Source organism: Camelus bactrianus, chromosome 12 (assembly GCF_048773025.1).
Source record: "Camelus bactrianus isolate YW-2024 breed Bactrian camel chromosome 12, ASM4877302v1, whole genome shotgun sequence".
NCBI classification, from domain to species: Eukaryota; Metazoa; Chordata; class Mammalia; order Artiodactyla; family Camelidae; genus Camelus; species Camelus bactrianus.
In genome coordinates this window covers 39,283,907-39,302,577 of record NC_133550.1, presented here as the reverse complement: position 1 = coordinate 39,302,577, position 18,671 = coordinate 39,283,907, and the positions used below count along the sequence as shown (strand labels likewise).

Below are 18,671 nucleotides of genomic sequence, written 5' to 3'. Positions count from 1 at the left end.
TTTGTTATCGTATGGTTACACTTTACTGAGATGTTAGGAGAGGAAGAAAATGAAAATAAATGAATAATTAATCTGTAATATTTAGTTGGAACTCTTCAAACTGAATTGTAAATAATTCTAAAATATTGAGATATGGAGATGTTTTCCCTTCTTGAAAGTACTTTAATAAATCTTACTAGAGATTTCTTAATAATGAAACAAACAAAAGGATGACCAAACATTGAACAAACAGGCCTTTGAAATCAAATATATTGGCAGGAAACTGAAGTTTGTAATGCAGGTCACATTTTAATACAGTTTTAAAAACACTTCCAAAATATAACTATAAATTTAATCAGGAAAAAATACGTGAAACATATATTTTAATTAACAGTACATTATTTTAAATAATTTTTTCCTGAATCTGTAGCTTAATTTCATTGGGTTTATAAAGGTATAAACCTACTGATTTTTCCTTTGAGTATTTTGTACTAAATGTAGTTTTCTCAGCTGGTAACTATAAATAAACCTGTTGACAAAAATCATGTTTTAAACAGGGAAAAAGTTTTCCCTTAATAAGTTGGGAAAGACTGTAAATTGATACTTCAAAACTTTTGATTTACTATAAAGTAGCAATTAGTAAAATCTATACCCGTCCCCAAAATTCTGCTTCTCTTCTATTGTAAAAATCTTTATAAAAAATGTACTGAGTGCAATAAAATCTCTATTTTTGTTTTTTCTTTAAATCAACAAATAGACATACCAAAATAATTCATCATGAAATTATGGCAAAGAAATATTTAACACTATCATGTTTTTCTAAAGAAAACATTACTGTGGAAGACACCCAAGGAGTCTAAAATGCTTTTGTTGTGGTAGCTGATACTCATACTATTGTTAAAACAGCCTCTCCCCCTTTACAGTAAAACATCAGTGCATATTCCTTTATATATTAAAAAAAATCCAGTCTTAAAAAATTATCAGTTGGTTTAAAGTAATTGTCTTACCTTGAAAACACAGATTAGTTATGATAAACCCATTATTTAACAAATTAGGTTATTTCTAATGACTTAAAAGAAATTGGCTAAAACCCATGGAACGGTCAGGAAGCTATAATGCAGGTCAGAAAAGAGGGAGAGAGGTCAGAGGCTTTTTGTGGAATGAAAGAGCAACAATTTTAATATCTACTTTGAAATAATGAAACATCTGAGGCTCAATCAGTTTCTACTACTTGTGTAACGCAACAAACCAAAAATATTAAAACATGAACCCTATCTTATTCTTAGAAACAATTTTCTGCTACATACATAAATAAAAAGTGCTTACAACTAGTAATATACAACATTAAGAAGATCAGCTCAGGATCATGAATGGCGTATGTCTCATTGCCAGCAATGAGAGTGATATATGCTAAGGGTTCCATAATATTTACAAAAGACAAAAAATACATATATTCAATTATCTCCTATAGTTCTAATGTTATCATATACCACTGAGCATAAAATAATCTTCTTTTGACAGGTAATTAAAACAAACATTATTTATGGAAGAGTAAAATGCAAGAAAATTCTCCTTAGGGATTTCTGATGATTAAGTGTTTGTACTAGTTCATAATGAAGTTAAATACGAATAGAACACAATTCTGGGGGGAAAAAAGAGACTTATTTATTTATTTTATAAAATAAAATGAGAAAGCTTAGTCAAGAGGCGACAGCTTTAGAGGTGTCATCTTAACCAATAATAAATTCATAGTAATTTTTATTCATTTAAATAAGACAGGAAGGGAAATTCTAATTCCTGCTATCTGACCAGTCACTTCAGAAATTCTTCTTAAGGAAGTTAAAAACACCTTGGTTTTTGGTTACTCTCTAAAGTAAAACTTTCCAGATGTCCTGGAAGCAATGAGTTCAATTTGGTGTCTTCTTGCGTTCTGGGAAAGAACAATCAGTTTACATTGAGATCTCAGCTTTCAAATGCTGTGACCAATTATTTGTGAGTTATAATCTGCAGGTTCCATTTTTAAAATATGTGGGATAACACTGTCAATTCGTACATTGCCAATGAGACCTTTGAAAAACAATTCTTCGGTGATGGTAGCGTTCATCAATCTCAAAGCTGGCAATCTGAGTAGTAGTCTGGACAACCTCAAAAGAGAAAAGGGGGAAAGAGGAACAAGGCTGTAAATTAGAGTGATTCAGTACAAAGATATAAGTAATTTCTGCATTAATGCTCTTTGTAGGCTTATTTAATAAGATCTAATTTTCAAAACTTAAAATAAAACCTGTAGTATTCTCAAGCCTTACAGTGTATGGCAATCACCTGGATATAAATGCAGTCTGACAGACTTCATAGGAAAGCCTTGCAACTTAACTGCTATCCACTTGGTCGTATGGACCATGAAACTAAGTTACTAAACCACTGATCAAGCTATAAATTCAGTGGCTTAGGAACTCATTTGAGGTTGTGAAAGCAGTAATGTTTTGTGTTATAGGATACATGAGGCTCAACAATAATAGCTTCCTTGGTTTTGCTTTGCAAAAAAGTACTAGAAATGGTAAAACAGGCAATAGGTATTATAGGGAAAGGGACAGAGTATGCAATCAAGACCATTAGGTTCAAATCCTGATTCAACTGCTCCCCAGCTCTGTGAATGTGTGTTAAGCCACTACTCCCTGTCTCTTCCACAGTGTTGTGACAATCAACAAAATGTTCCCTGCCAGTTTCTGCGCTAGTCAGGTTCTCAAAGGCAGGACAATATCTTGTATAAAAGTACGCTGTAAGTTAAAAACTGCTATCAAATATAATTTATTATTTTAAAATAGCCAGGAACGTAAGAAACTGATAGAGTTCCAGAGGTCAGTCAGAACACCTGGAACCTAATGGAAAAGAAGTATGCAAACAGCTGTTTGTCAAAAAGAAAAATTTAAATACTGTATTTATTTGTATAATGAGGTGTAAAACAACTTCTGAAACTTTAAAAAAAAGTAACAAAACCAACACCAATAGAGCCACCTTTCCAAAAAGTTTGTGGCTCACTTATCCTTCCTCTATTCTAAGGCCTTACACTTGAGAATAAATGAAACTAGCAGCCCCAGGATTAGGTAAACTTTCTGTACATGTACTCTACTGCTCAAATTACTCATTTCCTTTTTGTTCCCACCAGCTGAGCTGTATCCAGACTTGTTAGGAAGCAGGATAGGAAAGCTGGTTAGATAAAATAAGGCTGATTTTCATGATAGAAATGGCATATAAATCTAGTATTCAGTGTATGTGAAAGGTTATTATATGTAAAGTGTTTTTACTAGTTTGAAGTATGTTAAATTAATAATATTAGTAAACACATTCATATAGCCCTTACTATGTAACAGGCAGTGTCTAAGCTCTTTGAATATATTAATTGATTTAATCCTTATACTAATTGTAAAATGTGGGTACTATTATTATCTCCATTTTATGGGTAAAGAAACTGAAACTGAATTTAAATAACTTGCCCAAGGTCATACAGCTAGTAAGCAGTAGGTTCAGAAGTCAAACCTAGGTATTCTGGCTTTGACAGCCAAATGTTTACTCAAAAATTGAGTTTATCTTATTAAAAAAAGATTTTTTTTCTGAAGGGACATTGGTTAGAAATACCTTGTTAGAGATGTCATAAGCCAAATTTCAAAATTAATTATGAAATAGTCTAATGGTGTTTTTTATTCATTCATTTTCATCCCCTTTACCAAAAAAATTCATTATTTCATCTGAAGAAAGTAAGAGTTTGTAAGAGTCAGACTACCTAGGTTCACAGGCTCTGCTGTTTTTGTGTGACTTGAGCAAGTTACTTAATGTGTCTGTGCTGAAGTCTCCTTGTATAAAATATTACATGTAAAGCACCTGCAACGATGCACTGCCACTTTTAATAGTATGAACTATTTCAAAGGTCAAAGCTGACTAAATTTAATTACCCTTGGAATGGAAAATAATGAAACAGATTCACAAAAAGGTTTTAAAATGAATTTAATTAGATAGTATTTAACTTCTAGATACCTGTAGGTGTCATCTGGATAGGTTTTGGTTATATAATCTTGGAATTCCACATAAGCCTTTTCCTGAAATTTCTCAATCTGTTCCATGTTTTCTAAACCTGGATGATCTGAAACATTAAAGAATATACTGTTACTTTTAGTTCTGAATACTCCTCTCCTAATGCACCAAGACTGGAGATGGAAGGGGGTGCAATTCCATAAATATTATATTTAATGGCCCATCTACTAAACACCAGGCACTCTACTTTAAACCCTTAAAACTATTTTATCTCATATATATATGCTAACATCTAATAAAAAATGAGACCACTGGGTTCTAATAAAATAAATAAATTTCTCTATTCCAAAAGTGATAGAAGGGATTTTGATCATTTTGCTTTTAACAGAAAAAAAAAAAAAAAAAAAAAAGAAATGACTCAGCTTAGTTAAAAGCATTTTTAACCAATGAAATACTTTCAGATTATATTCTTGTAAAATTTTTTTCATGAAAATAATAATATATTTTTAAACTGAAATATAATTGACACATTATATTTGTTTCAGGAATATAACACAATGAGTTGTATTTAGACATTTGTATAAATTGCAAAATGATCACCACAGTAAGTTTAGCTACCATCTGTCACCAAAGTTACAAAAATCGTTTTCTTGTGATGAGAACTTTTAAGATTCATCTTCTAGCAACTTTCACATTTACAACACAATATAGTAACTATTGTGACCATGCTGTATTACACACCCATGACTCATTTATTTTATAACTGGAAGTTTGTACCTCTTGATTCCCTTTACCCATTTCACCTACTCCTCATGCAGATTATATTCTGTATTTGCTTCATAAGAAAACCCTTTTTACAACTGCTAGGTTAAAAAGATACTTATGAAATTATAGAACTATGTATATCAGCTCTATCAGAAAACTTATGATCATATAGAAACATGAAATAACCTATGTAAGCATTTCCATGGTCACCATAAAATTCCACAAAATGGAGTTATTAGAAGAATGTCATAAAAATTATGCCTAACTTAAGAAATACTTAAAAATATGGACAGTGCTGTCCTGATTAAAGAGAATTAAAAAGGTAGTAAATAGGGAATAGATGGAATACTTAACAAAACAGAATTACATTATAATTCTACTGTCAAATCTATGTTCCTTTAATTTTACAGAAAATGAAGGTGGTAAATTGCTTGTGATAAAAATGGCAATACATGTTATTAACTTATCTGAAACATTATTAGAAATAGGACAAAAAGCTTTATCTTATTGGTATCACTGAGGGTAAGAAGCAAGTTTCCTCAATTTTATGATGATGCACATAATAAAAATACATACCAACATGAAAAATACAGAGCCTAAGAGAACAATTTTTCTTACTCAAAAATTGATTGTTGAGCTTTAGTGTCATTTTACTACATGAAAAATAGAAACTGGCAGGGAAATAAGAGCCCCATTTTTGTGTTTGTTGGAAACTTTAATAAAGATGTTTAGAAATCTGACCCATTAACAATCCTCATCTCTCATTTGGCCTTTAAATGATGCCTAGCAAAATATACCAAAGCATCCAAGTGGTTTTTAAATATTTATTTATTTATTTATTTATTTATTTATTTATTTATTTATTTATTTATTTATTTATTTATGTGTATGTGGGAAGGAAATTAGGTTTACTTATTTATTTTTTTAGAGGAGGTACTGGGGATTGAATCCAGGACCTTGTGGATGCTAAGAAAGCACTCTACCTCCCCCAAAACATCCAACTGTTAATGCACAAAAGAACTTAAGGTCTATGACATCACTGCACTGATTTCTTCAACTTCCCTTTTCATACCCAGATAAATGTCTAACATGTATAAATTCCACCTATTTAAAGTGTATAATTCAATGGGTTTTTTTTCAGTATATTCACAGAGTTGTGTAACCATTATCACAATCTAATTTTATAACATTTTTTTCACCCCAAAACAAACTCTGTATACTATAGTAGTCACTCTCCATTATTCTCTCTCCTTAGTCCCTGGTAGCCACTAATGTCTCTACGGATTTGCCTATTCTGGACATTTCAGATAAATGGAATCATGTAATATGTGGTCTTTTGTGACTGGCTTCTTTCACTTGGATACTGTTTTCAAGGTTCATCCATGGAAGCATATATCAGAATTTTATTCCTTTTTATGGCTGAATGGTACCCCACTGTACCTATAAATTACATTTTGTTTATTCAGTCATTTGTTTGCTGGACACTTGGGTTATTTCCACTTTGCACCAATGTACATCCCAATGGCAATGTATAAGAGTTCAAATTTCTCCACATCCTCAAACATTGTATTTTAAATGAGAAAATGTTTATATACCTGGACTAAAGAGTACTATTGCCTTCAGGTAGGCATATTCATATCCATCAATGCAGAGTTTAACCATGCTGTTACAAAACTCCTGTAGTTTGAAGATGTGTTCCATCAATAATTTTCTTCTTTCTGTTGACATTTTATCTTTAATTAAAAACAAAGAAACAAGCAAAGAAAAGCTTCTAGTTTTCAGCAAAAAATGCATCACTATTTGTATCCAATATATTTCCTCACTAATTTCCAGCTTTGAATATAACCAATCTATAAACTTTTAAAATTCAATACATCTGCAAGTATAAATGAAACAAATTAAAGATCTTGAGACATTGTTCATTCAAGAAAAAAACAAAACAAGCTGCTAATAAAAAAAAAAAGAAACCCTAAATGTAGTATTTCCTTTCAAAATATACCTTTGAGAAGATAAGTTGTAAAGACAATCATCTAAAAAATTAGTCAACCAATGAAAGAACAAAAGACTCAAATTTTGGTAACAGGATTTTATTTGTGGTTTTGTTGATTGGAAAAAATGAGCAAAATCATCTAGATTTTTAAAAGTTAACAACATTACTACAACTAAAACAAATATTTAGCCTAAAAACAATGCCAAGACCAAAGAAAAGGTGAGTCAAAAAAATTTTGTAACTTTAAAAATTCATTGTGTTTATGTTTAAAATACATCTGGTTTAGTCAATCATAGCCTTAGTGAAGGTAGGCTATAAAATACTTTACAAATTCATGAGAAATGAATCAAGACTAGGAGGCCATAAATAAGATGGGAATGTAGTACTGCCTTCTGGTAGATCTACTATTGATGGGATTTTAAGGTTATTCTCTGCCCTTAAATATGAGGAGGAAGCAGGTATCTTAAAAATAATGTAAAAGAATTGGATTCAATCCCCAGTACCTCCATTAAAAACATAATAATGTAAAACAATGGGAAATGGAATATACTAAGGAAATAAAACGTGATTCCCAATTTATAAGTTATTCCTCAACTCAAAAAGCAGTTTTTCCCATTTATGGATGGGGCATCCTCTTGGTTAGTCACAAGCCATTCTGAAGCTAAACATTTATAATTTAGTGCCTGTCTCCTCAAATGAATGAGAGCTATAATCACCTTAGCATCAAGAAAAAAAAAAAAAAAAAGGAAAAAAAACCCCCAAAAAACTAAGGATTGTTCTGTGACTTTACTTTGTACCTTTTAAGAGAGGTAATACACCCTGATAAACTGACTTAAAAAATCAGCTTATCTTGGGATTCAAAGGCAGTTAAAAACTGGTGGGAAGGGGGGAGGGTATAGCTCAAGTGGTAGTGTGCATGCTTAGCATACATAAAGTATTGGGTTCAATCCCCAGAACTTCCTCTAAAAATAAGTAAGTAAACCTAATTAACCCCCCCCAACCAAAAAACAAAACAGAAAGTCCACAAAACTGGTGGGAAGTACACATTTATGTTTGATCACTTCTATATAAGCTCACCCTGGATCCTTTGGTATGCATACTGAAGTGCAAAAATTCATGATGCCTGATCAGAAACAGCACTTAAATATACTTTCAGTTTTGTTGTACTCTTATATAAAATATTTTTGGGTGATTAATGAATAAATGTATCAAAGTGTAAAAATTATCTAAAGTAAAAAGGATGTTGGCAGCTTTTAATATCTAACTTTAATCATAATACTATAAAACTGACACCCCCACCCCATATCCTGGAAAAGGAAATAAATAAGGTGTTTTTTACCTTGTTGAAGGCTACTGTGAAGACAATTGACAAATGTTGCTAATATAGTTGCTACATTCATCACTTGCCAGCACTGGGCAAGACCAAGAGTAAAAAGTTCATTCCAATAGGCTTTCACCAATGATATGCTGTTTTCTTGCCTATAAAAACAAAATAAACAAATACCAAATATTAAAATACATTTTATGAAACTTTACAAGTGATTCATATATTTAAAAATAAAATATTACTGAACTAAAATTATTCTAAAAGACCAACTGGGCATGGACTTGATCAATCCTATATTTTGTATAGTTGATTGCAGTTGACGAGGAAGGTTTAGAAATTTAAATATTAGCTAACTCATTAATCAATCAGCAGTTTATAAGAATAGTTCCAAGTAATATTTCAAACTAAGGGCATTAATCCCACATTTCATGGAAACAGATGTAATAAAGATTGTTTAAAAAAATTAAAAGCAAAAGCATGTATTTAAAAATCTTTTTAATAAGGGCAATTAGAATTATCCAAAAGTAGGTAACAAACCAATTTCTCTGGGAGAAATGGTTTACTCTGTAAGTATGTTTCAGATGCGATATAAACATCCCATAAATGAGATCACAAGGATTTTGCTAGGAGTAACGAAGGTAAGAAAGGTCAAGAAGTCTTTTCCTGAGTTTTTGAGTAAGAAATCTCAGCAGCTTGAGAAAACAGAATACTGGAATTGGAGTCAAGACACCAGGGTTTTTAAGATCATCCAGTTATTATCCATTTGAAATTAGGCAAATAAGAGTCCTGGGTCTCAGCTGTTTGAATCTGGTTTCTTCCACATTTGCAGTATTTCCATAGGAAAATCTCATTTCAATTAATAGAAGTACTTAAGATCAATAACGTTACAACTAATTCAAATCACTTCACCCCATATCCTTCCTTTCCTTGTTTTGCTATTATAATTGAGAGCCTATATAAAAAATATCATCAGGTTACTTTGCAAGGCATATGTATGCCAGTTACAAGCTTAGGGAACCACACTTAATACTTTAAAATACGTAAACTGTTAATATGTAAATTTATATTGTATTTTAATTTTTTCTTAAACAAACTGGAGATATCCTGAAAGTTAAATGTTATTTAGAGGACTGACAATCATTTTTAAATTAAATGGTTTTTTAAAATCAGGCTCTTAGTCTAGGTAACTGTATTATTTAAGTACATGATTTAATGTGTGGTATATCCAACAGTGATTAATAAAACCAATTTATAGTGGGGTCCTATGTATGCCTTTTAAAGTCATGATTCAGCTATATTTCTTATATTTAAAACATTCTCTAAGAAAAGAGGATGGGCAGCTATTATTCCTATTTGGTGAATGGGAAAACAGATGTACAGGATACGGAAGTGAGCTGTTTATGAGATCATATTGTTGAGTAGGTTCCTATAACTAGAATAATACTTTTCAAACTATGGGCTTACCTTTGTCCATGGCCTCTTTGCTTCTTCATATCAGTTACTATAAAGTAATATAATTAAATCTGGCAAATTTTAGATAAATCTTGGGTTTCTTACAGTAGATCATTTTCCATGACCATCTGATTACTTCAAACAGTACAGATGTGCTCTTTAGTGGCAGGACTAAACTTCACAGTGGTACTATGGGGTAAACATTTTTGGGGGTGGGAGGGCAACCACACGATTGGAAAACAATTATTTAAATTTTCAAACATATTCACTGTATGCAAGTTTTAGCTCCTTATTAACAAGCCTGAGACGACACTGAAACAGTGGTGGTAGAGGGAAATCGCTATAGCCTCCCCAACTGTAAGGCAATCAAAGCTGGCCTATTACAAATGCTGGCCATGATTTATCAGTTCCATTGCATTTATTTCACTCAATAAAATTGAATAATTCGTTAAATTGGTCATATTATGAAATATGATAATCTTCCACATAAAAATAATATACAATAAATACTAGCTGCCGTGATTTATCATATAAATGACAAAACTTAAAGTTATCATGTTATACCATCTCTTTCCCTCTAGTCAAATCCTCCCAAAATAAAAGTTCTTGCTTAATCACATTTATATTGAAGGACTTACCCAAGAGCCTGGAAGGAAGGAATTGAAAGTGCCCAGTGCATTGATAAGAACAGTAGTCTGGAGGCAGACTCCCCAATGTAGTGCACGTTCAGGTACTCAGGCATAGGAGACGGCATGGTGAGCTAGTGTGAACAGAGACTGGTAAATTATCTTAGGTCTGACAGATCTAAATTATCATTTAAAAAAGTTAAATGTAAACACATCAAATACACTGTACACAAAAAATGCAAGAGAGGAACAAAATGCTAGTTAGTTCAGCCATTAAGAGAGGACTGAATTTTTTATTACAGATGTCAGGTCTTAAAATGCATGACCATAAAACCTCAATGGGAGAACTAACCATGACTGTTGGGAAGCTACTGAAAAGTAAAACTCTTAATTTCAAGAGGCTGTAAATAAGAATCAGAGTAAGAAGGAGCTGTCTCCTTTTCAACTTCATAGCACTGATTCTGAGGATACTCAGAGTATGGCAAGTTAAGGAACAGAGAAAAGCTGATTCCAGAAAAAAAAAAAAAGGTAAACTACTTCCACTTTTTATAGAAGTACTCTACTTTTCCTAGCAATGAGTTCTCTTCCTACATCTTTTACCCTTCTTTCCTATTTAAATCCAAAGGCAGAAAATAAAACTAAGAAAACATGAGAATGTCTCTTAGAGTAAGAAAGAGCAATGGGAAAAATCAGTTTTGTTTTGCTCCACCCTTATCCACAGCTCCTACCATAATTTTAAAGGATCGCACTGATTACTCCCACTGCCTTTTCTTATAGCCCCTATAACAATCTTTTTGTAAAGTACAAATAATATATTTATATTTTTTCCCATATAAATTATCTTTGGTAAAATTTTACATTAAGACTGGTTTCACTGCTATGTTTTATTGTCTGTATCAAATTATAGCAATTATTATTTAAATTAAGTCACTGTGAATTTTCTCTGGGCCACTTCTATCAAGTCAAATTTTATAAGAACAGAAGTTCTACAAAAAGTTGTAGAAAGTTTGTAGAAGGGGAGCCCTAAAAAACGGAGCTCTGTGCATAGTCATGCTGAGATTAGATTAAACTTAATTATGTAAATGGATTTTGTTACTAAAAGTTGGCTGGTACAGTACTAGATTTGGTTCCTCTCTGTTAAGAGAACAAGTTTACTTAAAATGCTTCTGATAACAGACTGTGTCAAACTTTTTGGTATTTTTGACAAACTTTCTGTCAAATTCTAATTTAAAGTTCCTTTGACTTAAAAAATTTTTTTTTACAAGAACAAACTGTATCATATGCAGTTTTGTCCAGTGTTACATTTATTTTCTGTTCATTATTTCTACCTAGCACAAATATCTATTTGATAACTGCATGTTTTTATAAGTTTCATGGAAACTTATAATCTATAAAGTTATGAGAATTACCCTCAGGAATTCCAGGACTGTTATATTGCTAACTGAAACCTCCTAAGTACTTTCAATCACTTGTATATGATTTGCTAACAGTTAAGTACTCAGAGCTGACAGAGCAAAGACAGAGTGGTCAAAATGGAGAGGTCAAAATAGCAGAGTCTTAATGTAGGGCCTCAACAGTCAGCCTATCTATATAGCTTGGTCCAAATGTTATTTGAATGACAATCAAATGCTAGAAAGGTATTTTCTAATATTCTACATGTATTGTTCCTAGTATTCTACATGTATTATTTCCATCATAAATTAATGTATTTAGGGGAGCAAAAAAGAAATTACAAATGTACCTTATCCAAATGGTTAGGGTAAAAAGTTAAACACCAAAAGTTAAAATTTATTAAGTAACTACTACTTTCTTAAAATGCTGGGAGCTAGCTAACTGGGACAAAACCTAATTACTGGAGTTCTTTGTAGTGACTTGGTAAAAGCAAGAGTACCTGGGTTTTAGTGAGTGGTTTACACTAAAGTAGTAGTAGTGAGACAATAAACAAAACAAGTGCATTCAACACATCATGAATGCCAACACTTAAAAACACCACCATCAACAAAACTATGTCTAATAGAGTCTAAATGAAAAAAATTATGTCTAAATGTTCTAAAAGTTAAGTTTTATGGCCTTAAACACGTTAGTTGCTATTATAATTATGATTTATTTATAAACAGCATGTTTTATTGAGCCATTATTTTATATAGCTTAGATGTATGTTTTAGCTGTCGTTTTCAATTCTATCAGGGATATTTCTGACTTTAAAAGCACAACAAATATACTTTGATTTTTTAAAGGAAGATTAAAATCAAAATGGTAACACAACATAAAAATTATGAAATTATATATATGGAAATACCCTGAAAGCTACATGTGAATCGCTGAGAAGTGGCCCCTCTTTTTCGATGTAATTTATGCTCGAGTCTCCAGCAATTAGGTGTACGTTTCCTTCCATGCCCTCTACTGAGCTCTGACAGGCTGTGCTCTCTCCAGGATTCAATGCTTTTGCAAGAGTGTCAAATGCCCTATAAGGAAACATCAGAAGCTGTGAGCTCGGCCAATCTCCAAAATAAAATGAAAGTTCTTTATGAAATTCTGAAATTAAGATTTAGGCCTTAAAAACTGTTTAGAAAATAGAACTTTGGTGTATCACTGAGCACTCTATTTCAGTGATGTCTATGAGTCTCTCTCCCTAAAAGCAACAAATTAAACTTCATTTGTATAGTATGAAAAACTGTGTCATTATGTTAAAGTATTTTACCAGAGAATTAGTCTTTCAGAAAAACTTACATAATTAAGGAGAGAAAAATCCTTATACTTTGGAATGAAAATATGGTTTTACAACTTATATACTTATTACAAGATATGAGCCCACTTACTTTACATACACAAGTTATTTAGAAAGAAAAAAGGCAAGAACTTATGTTGGACTTTACTGTATTCTACACAACACAAAGTTAGGTTTTAATTTTATTTCAAAATTCAGAGAATATTTTAAAACTTGTAGTAACATAGCTATATCTAAACTGTAAGACTGAGATTAGGATGGTAAATAATTAATATTAACAAATAACTAGTCAAAATAGTTCATTATTTTTCAATGAGATGCCTTCTAGAGTACCTTAAAATCTCATGTTCAACAGAGTACTTATTCAGACTCTTAAATGCAGTTTCCTCAATATTTCAGAAGATAATCAGTGTGAAAAAAAAGCATGAAGAAATCTGGTTCCTACAACTTAAGTATTAATATCAAGAGAATGAAAAATAGAATTCTGGTATTAATTTCCTGATGTGTAAACTTAAAATTGCAATTGACTCAACTAAGTTTTTAAATTCTGTTTTCATCATTAGAAATCGGTGGGGAAAATGAAAGTGACTGCCTAGTAAGACAAATGTGTAACTCTAAACATAACAGAAGATAAAACCTGGCAACTAAAATATCTGAAAAGTCTGACCCAAACTATCATCTTCATCAGAAAAAAAAATTCCTGATTTTGGTAACTATATTTCTAATCTTACCATATTCTCTTATTGCTTATTATATACAATGTAATCTGCTGGACAACACTTTATACTGAATGGACTTTTTCAGTGAAAACATTTTTATGCCTTAAATTTTCTAAGTGTAATAGAAATATTTATTTTCTGAAACTTCTGTAAATAGTAGTCAACATAAAAATATTTTAAGAAATACCAAAGGACAATTGAGCAAAATGACACTTATGATGTCAGACCTTACCTTGAAACATCACCATTAGTCTGCATTTCTTGATGAAATTCACACAAAGAGGAATCACCATTGCTTAAGCTTTCAATCATAGACATTTCATTACTATTTTGAGAAAGATCTTTAGTTTTTCCAAGGTTTGCTAATGATGTAACCACACTGGCCAATGTGCTTAAATCTCCCTGACATGATTCAGCCTTAAAAAAAAAAAAAAAAAGATTAAAATTCTGCAAATTGGTTATCAGTAAACTTTTAAATTTGAAATAACCAAATCTAGATTATGAAATGTCAAAAGAAAAGTACTCTAATTAAGATAAATCTTAAAAGTAAAATCAAAGAGCTCTGAGCTTTTAGAACCTCAAGGAAAATTCAAGTTTAAAAACATGAGGTACATTTCCTAGAAAATGTTTATACAAAAATTACTTTAAACTAAAAACTGCACTTAATGGCTAATCTATCCACATAACAGTTGCTTCCTCTGTTAAAGGATATTAAATTAGATGATCTTTCAAGTTCTTTTAGCTTTATTACACAAACTACTATACAAACTGTAAAGTTGTACAGGATGTAATAAAATTAATATTTTATTAATGAAAATGTATATTATTGAACAGACTTCTAGATGCCAACTTTAACCAGCCACTGTGTTAAATGCACTAACATCAGGCACTGTGCAGCTGGAAAATTTCTTTACATATCTAAGATACTGGGCTTTTGTTATACATTGCATATTTTCCCATTTGCTTTCAGCTTTTATTTTTGTTAATGATGTGTATATTCTTTATGCATGAATTAGTTATAGTTCTTTTATGAAAAAGAACTTTCTCTCCTTAACTCTCTGACAACTCAGAAATATAATTTCTACAAGGAAAGGCAGGTAAGTGCTTGAGTTTTCTCCCTCTTATTTATCAGTTTTTAGAGCAGTCAATGCCCCAGCATTCAGACAAATTCTGAAAATCCTTTTAAATTCATAGACTTTTACATATTTGATGTTTCAATCCATTAGTCATTCTTTTTTAAATGTTCAGATTATGCCATCCTAACCTAATGAAAGGCTCTTCAGTTGCCTCCTATGGTCTAACGACAGGATCCCTTAATGGTATTTTAATTTTTCATTATTCATTTATGGTTTTTGTTTTTAGTGTTCTTAATCCTAAGAGGATACATATGTTTTCTTGAGTTTTAATTCTTACATCAATTATTTAGTTTATGTGAAACTGACTTTGGTGAATAAGCAAATAATTTCCGTGCTCTCTCCAAATTATTGAATGGTCCCAGAATCATTTACTGAGTAATTCACCGGTTACTGAGTTCTTACATGATTACTACTTATATATGAATTTTACTTAATCCTCACAACAACCCTGTGAAATAGGAATCATCATCTCTTTATTACTGACAAGAAAAATTACCCATCGTCACTCTAGCAGTAAATAATGCAGGCAGGATGGGAAATCAGGTTGGTCTGATGGGAAAGCCTGTGCTCTTAACCACTGTTTCAGCCTTCTTACATATGAGTAAAAGGAGTTAACATTTTCAGGTGTCAATTTTCAACTAAAACTTAAACACTTATATACTCTTTTCTATTTCATACCATGTCTATCTAACTAGATGTTTAATGTGGAAAGACCTCATCTTGTGACCTGACAGTTTTGAGACCACTTGTCAGAAACTAACCACACAATATTGTTAATACAATTTAATATAAAGACATATAGAAAAGTACAGTGTCTGGGTAAACAGTAATTTCTCAACAAAACAGTTCTCTTCCTTTCCTAAAAGAGTTAATATGTCAATGAAATTGCAACTACCATTCTAAGCATGGATCATGTAGCTAAGGCTAAGCAAAATCTTTTATGTAATTTCAAAATATATGGTAAGATAATACCAAATCTCCTCGATTAACAACATGCTACAGCCCAACCTATAAGGTAGACATTCTTATCCCTATTTTACAGATGCGGAAGGAAACCGTATCTGACCACTGAGAGGTCAAATAACTTGCCCACAGTTATGCAGCTAGTAAGTGGCAGATGAAATCTGATTCTAGAGCACAAAAGTGCGTTAAAGTATCAGACAACAAATATATAACAAATCTGGCCATATGTGGAATGAATCATCTTATAAGGTATATAAAATCAGGTCACATAGGCTGAGAGAAACACCAGTCATAGGCTCCATGAAATTTCTTTCGAGGTATGAGTTTTCAGGAGAAATGTTTGTTTTTGATTCTCAAAAGGGGTTTCTGAACACTACAGAAACTCTATATGCTCGATCTAAGCATATTTTACTTCAGATCTCTTGCTCAAAGAGCTGCTCCAACCTCTAAGAGAAGCCAAATGACTAAGATACATAATTTGAGAGCTCTTGTAATCCTATTCTTACTCGACTCAAGTTAATGTTTTGAGAGAGGTGTGCTAGGAATTTCACTTGAAATATTTTAAGTATTTTAGCACTATAAAATCTGTAGGAAAACATAAAAGTAATATAAAGAATTTTACACTTATTGTAAATTTCTATTTCTGAGGACTTTTACTTCAAGATGAAAGAAACCTGAGAGACTTTTAAATGTCACTTTCACGTTGAAGCTATAATTGTTCTAGTGGAATAATGAACACTTCTGATAAAGTTATTTTGTATATCGGGACTCGCAAAATGGAGGGTGTTCCAGTGACCTGGTCCACTTCACAAATCTAAACCTACGTCAGTGTGCACTTGAAGGAAACACCTGTCAGGAAATCTAACACCAATCACAATCCTCCAGTTCAGCTTTAACGAGCTCATTTTACCCTAGAAAACAGTACCCAATAGCCTTACAGGAAAACCCTAGATCTCCTTGCCATTTAAGCCCTATTTCCTGCTGCTGCTTCTAATGCTCTACAAAACTCATTCTTGCTGAAATTCCTTGGGAAGAATGTTCGTTCCACTGCTTGTGAGCACTGTATTCTGCTAATCCATGGATTGTTTTCCCTTGAATAAGGGATATCAAACTCATTACTAAATTCTTTCAGTTTACAGTTGTCATGTAACACTACCAAATAGTTGATAATTTATGTTAAAAAAAAAAAAAAGCAACTTGTAACAGGGAATATTTAAATCAATTAGCCAAACTGATGGGTGAGAAAAGGAAAAAATTTTAGAAGCTTAAAAAATTTTAAGCTTTAAATTAATTGTACTAAACACACCTTATCTGGTGTCATCAGCACAGCTGACTCAGTTTTTATTCCAGACTGATGAATATTCACAAACATTCCTGAATCTAACAGTCCTGCTGACCTGCAACAAATAAATACAAATTTTAGCCTTAGTTTCACAGGGAAGAAAAATAAATGACCAGTGACTTAAAATATGTGTATTTTTATTGTTTTTACTATACCTTGCAGTTTCACTGTCTGTTACAAAAGTTGGAGTTGCAGCTAATGGACTTCGAAGGTCTTTTCGAATGTAGATTTTTTCTGTTGAAGCAGCACAGTTGGAAGATTTTTCTCTTGATACTTCTATGGGTTTTCTTTCACACTGAACAGCTACAAAAATGCATATAAACTTATGTCACAATGCAGAATTTATAGCAATTATAAATGTAAGCTTTCGGTCAGCAGTGCTGTTAATGGAAGACATGGTTACCAATAACTGAACTCTAAAGATAACTATCAATCTTTAGAAATTATTTGCAAATTCAACAAAGTTCCTTCAGAATAGTAAACCTAGCCAATTTGCATCTCTTGTTCTCTTTTCCCTCCCTGCCCCAGCTATGACAGAAAATAGTAGAACTATTTTTCAAAAGTTCACTGTCAAGAAGGAAAAACTGAAGTTAGGAGTCCCTTATCTAAGAGTATTTTAAAAATGAAATAATATTTAACCAACTGAAAACAATAGAGAACCACAAAAGACCCAACTTAGATCTTTTTTCAGTTAAGGGCAGGGAGATTTTTGAGAAGTAATTCACTTGCTTAGTCTTCATTTATAAAATATAGGTTAATACATCTAACTTACAGCAATTTTATTTCATGATACTTAGGAGATAGTACACTGTCGTTGTTAAATGTATATTTTCTGAGACAAAACAAAACTGTCAAGATTCAAATCCAAGTTCTGCCACTTATTAGTTGTGTGAACTTGGGCAAGTTACTAAATCTCTGTTCACTCAAATGTAAATGGATAACAGTAGTACCTACTGAGAATTATGCTGTGAGAATAAGCTAATTCATATGCTATATGCAGAGTAAAGCAAAATGAGAGCTCAATCAGAATTAGCTATTGTCATTACCTTATCAATCATTTAGTAGTTTAATCAAAAACTAAACTGGTATCTAGTTAGTTGTGCTTTTTTTTTTTTTTTTAACCATGTTCAAACCAAAAATACATGCCTGGCATATGGGCATTTAATAAAGATTTGTTGAATGAATAAAAAATATATATATGCACATATTTCTATATTTTTAGTGGAAAACTTTAAATTAAAAAGCATATATATTTGACATATTTTAACGTGTTAACTGTGTTAATTTAATTTAACACAGTTCTAAGAGTTTGCCTGAATCCTTAAAAGTATTTTCTCCTTTAAAGCTAATACATACAGTCTTGTTTCATTCCAAACGCAATACATCTTTGTAACCTGCAGTATTGACAGCGATTTCGATGGTGTTTGTTAATAATACAGTCCTTTGATCCTCGACAGGAATAAACTAAATTTTTTCGGATACTTCTTTTAAAAAATCCTTTGCAGCCTTCACAAGTTACTGCTCCATAATGACGCCCTAGAGGCAAAACATTTAAGAAAAACAAAAGTCATATATTTTAGAACTGAAATGAAATAAACCTGTATCTTCCCTTTAAATA

At 31.7% G+C, this 18,671-nt stretch overlaps 1 protein-coding gene across 5 annotated transcripts in view; it reads right to left on the bottom strand.

The window, feature by feature from the left end:
• Positions 1 to 268: 268 nt before the first annotated feature.
• The window catches only part of NR2C1 (nuclear receptor subfamily 2 group C member 1), a 36,856-nt gene continuing 18,453 nt past the window's right edge, over positions 269 to 18,671 (bottom strand). For 2 of the 5 annotated variants that reach the window (XM_010962737.3, XM_010962736.3), the window contains exons 5-14: positions 18,410 to 18,589; positions 17,209 to 17,356; positions 17,018 to 17,108; positions 13,845 to 14,029; positions 12,465 to 12,630; positions 10,178 to 10,299; positions 8,100 to 8,239; positions 6,366 to 6,503; positions 4,009 to 4,114; positions 269 to 2,123 (exon numbers count right to left, since the gene is read on the bottom strand). In XM_010962737.3, the coding sequence (XP_010961039.1) occupies positions 1,949 to 2,123; positions 4,009 to 4,114; positions 6,366 to 6,503; positions 8,100 to 8,239; positions 10,178 to 10,299; positions 12,465 to 12,630; positions 13,845 to 14,029; positions 17,018 to 17,108; positions 17,209 to 17,356; positions 18,410 to 18,589 (1,451 nt within the window). In that variant the 3' untranslated portion in view covers positions 269 to 1,948. The remainder of the gene's footprint in view (positions 2,124 to 4,008; positions 4,115 to 6,365; positions 6,504 to 8,099; positions 8,240 to 10,177; positions 10,300 to 12,464; positions 12,631 to 13,844; positions 14,030 to 17,017; positions 17,109 to 17,208; positions 17,357 to 18,409; positions 18,590 to 18,671) is intronic. The other 3 variants (XM_010962739.3, XM_010962742.3, XM_010962740.3) reach the window with 3 other exon arrangements.